Here is a 1,742-nt window from a genome sequence, read left to right as displayed (position 1 = left end):
TGGTGTTTTACAAGACTTGTAAATAATAATAAAAAAAAGAACCCATGACCTATTTTGTTTGAATGCCCGGTTTTTTTCCCCTGGTTGTTTTTTTTTTTTTTTTTGTTGGTGGTTTGTTTTTTTTTTTTTTTAATTGTTCCTTTGGGGCTAAAGCGTGTGGGATTTCTTTATATGTGCAACAAAGTGGTGATAAGAATGTTTTTGATTAATAAATTTTACCAAATGGATGTAATTTCTTTGTCACAACTCACAAAATGCAATATCTTTATATGACATCACTGTTTTCAATATGTATCATCTATATGTATATACAGTTTTCTTTTAATATGCGAAAGTATTTGGTTGCATGTATACAGTGGAACAGCGCACAAAGAAAATAAAAAAAAAAATGGAAACTTTATATTTTTACTCTGGTGTTACGTTACTGCATGTTCTTTTATCCGATGTAACTCTGGGACCCGAAATTCCTCACGACCTTGTTCAGTCATTTGGGGCGAATTACTCTTCTTTTGTGAACTTCGTCGTTAAATCTTCTACTCTGGAGTTAACAAGTGAACCTAGGCTTGTTTGAGCATAGCTTCAGCGGGTCACAGGAAAAGGAAAATTAAGTGTGTTCATACGTGTTAGGCCTTCTCCTTATCCTGCCAGCACCAGCGGGGCAAGGTCCTGTGCTCGAGGGTTGGATGTGCCATTGCTGTTTGCTCCCTGCCACCACGCGTCCAAGAGAAATGGTTGTCAGTAGCATTTGGGACACATTTTATAAGCTGGCACCAAAGGGAAGGTTCAAACCAGCTGATGGATGTGGCCAGAATTTGAGAGCCCTAAGAAAATTGTTGTCTTTGGGGAAAAAAGTCCGCATGGCAGTGTGGTGGAAATGGACTGTTTGAAATTGTCCTTGATCTCCAAGGCAGGGAGGGGTGGACTGAGGCGGGCAGCGGGGGGAGGAGAGCTGGAGGGAGAAAGTTGGAGGGGGCAGGGGGAGGAAACCCCAAACTCCAACAATAGCTGAGATGGGAATGTGTTTTGAGAAGAGTGTTTGAATCTTTAATGTTGACACTATCCTAATCAGGAGAAGAAAGTGGATTCTGTTTTTGCATTGTTTACTGGCTTTGAACTTCTGTATTGCTTGGACATCACCATAACCTTGAGGTGAAGGACCTTACTGACTTTGGGCCTTTGTTGACCACCGCCACCCAGCCAGACAACGTTTACCCAAAGGGAATGTTGAAAAGTGAGGGGGAAAAGAGGGGACTTTGTTTGTTTGTATGTCTAGTATGCAAGGGGAAATGCCCGTTAAAAGGAGACAGACAGATGGACGGACAGACGGTGAGAGAGGGATAGAGGGACGGATGGAGAGCTGAATGGCAATGAAAGTTAAGCCTGCAAGCTTCCTCTCCTGGTTAAAAATTAACTGGTATTCAGAGCCAATCCCAGAGACAGTAAAAACATGGAGTTTCTGTGGTCGGGGTTTGGATTTCCTAGCCCAATAAAATCACATCCTCTGTGTTGCTGTGACATTGCGGCCATAAAAACTGTCCATGACTTGTCTGCTCGCCTGTACCAAATGCATCACTATAAAGGCAGTGGAGGTTCGCCCAGAGGTTTTTACACGGGAGGTGAGCGACCATTGCTTTCCTCCGCCGTCTGTCCGTCCGCCCTCCCGCCCGCCAGCCGTCCTGCCGCGGGGCCCCGGCGGGCGGGCGGGCGGACGGACGGACGGACAGACGGCGGCCGCAGTTTAG

At 45.0% G+C, this 1,742-nt stretch overlaps 1 protein-coding gene across 1 annotated transcript in view; it reads left to right on the top strand.

Moving 5' to 3' along the window:
• HOXA11 (homeobox A11) overlaps positions 1-1,742 on the top strand; it is a 13,728-nt gene extending 11,986 nt beyond the window's left edge. Inside the window, 1 exon segment of the mRNA XM_058831060.1 lies at positions 1,672-1,742. Coding sequence (XP_058687043.1) covers positions 1,672-1,742 — 71 coding nt within the window.

This window comes from Poecile atricapillus, chromosome 2 (assembly GCF_030490865.1).
Source record: "Poecile atricapillus isolate bPoeAtr1 chromosome 2, bPoeAtr1.hap1, whole genome shotgun sequence".
Classification (NCBI taxonomy): Eukaryota; Metazoa; Chordata; class Aves; order Passeriformes; family Paridae; genus Poecile; species Poecile atricapillus.
Note: the sequence above shows the minus strand (reverse complement) of the source record. Positions and strands in the feature narration are given on the sequence as shown.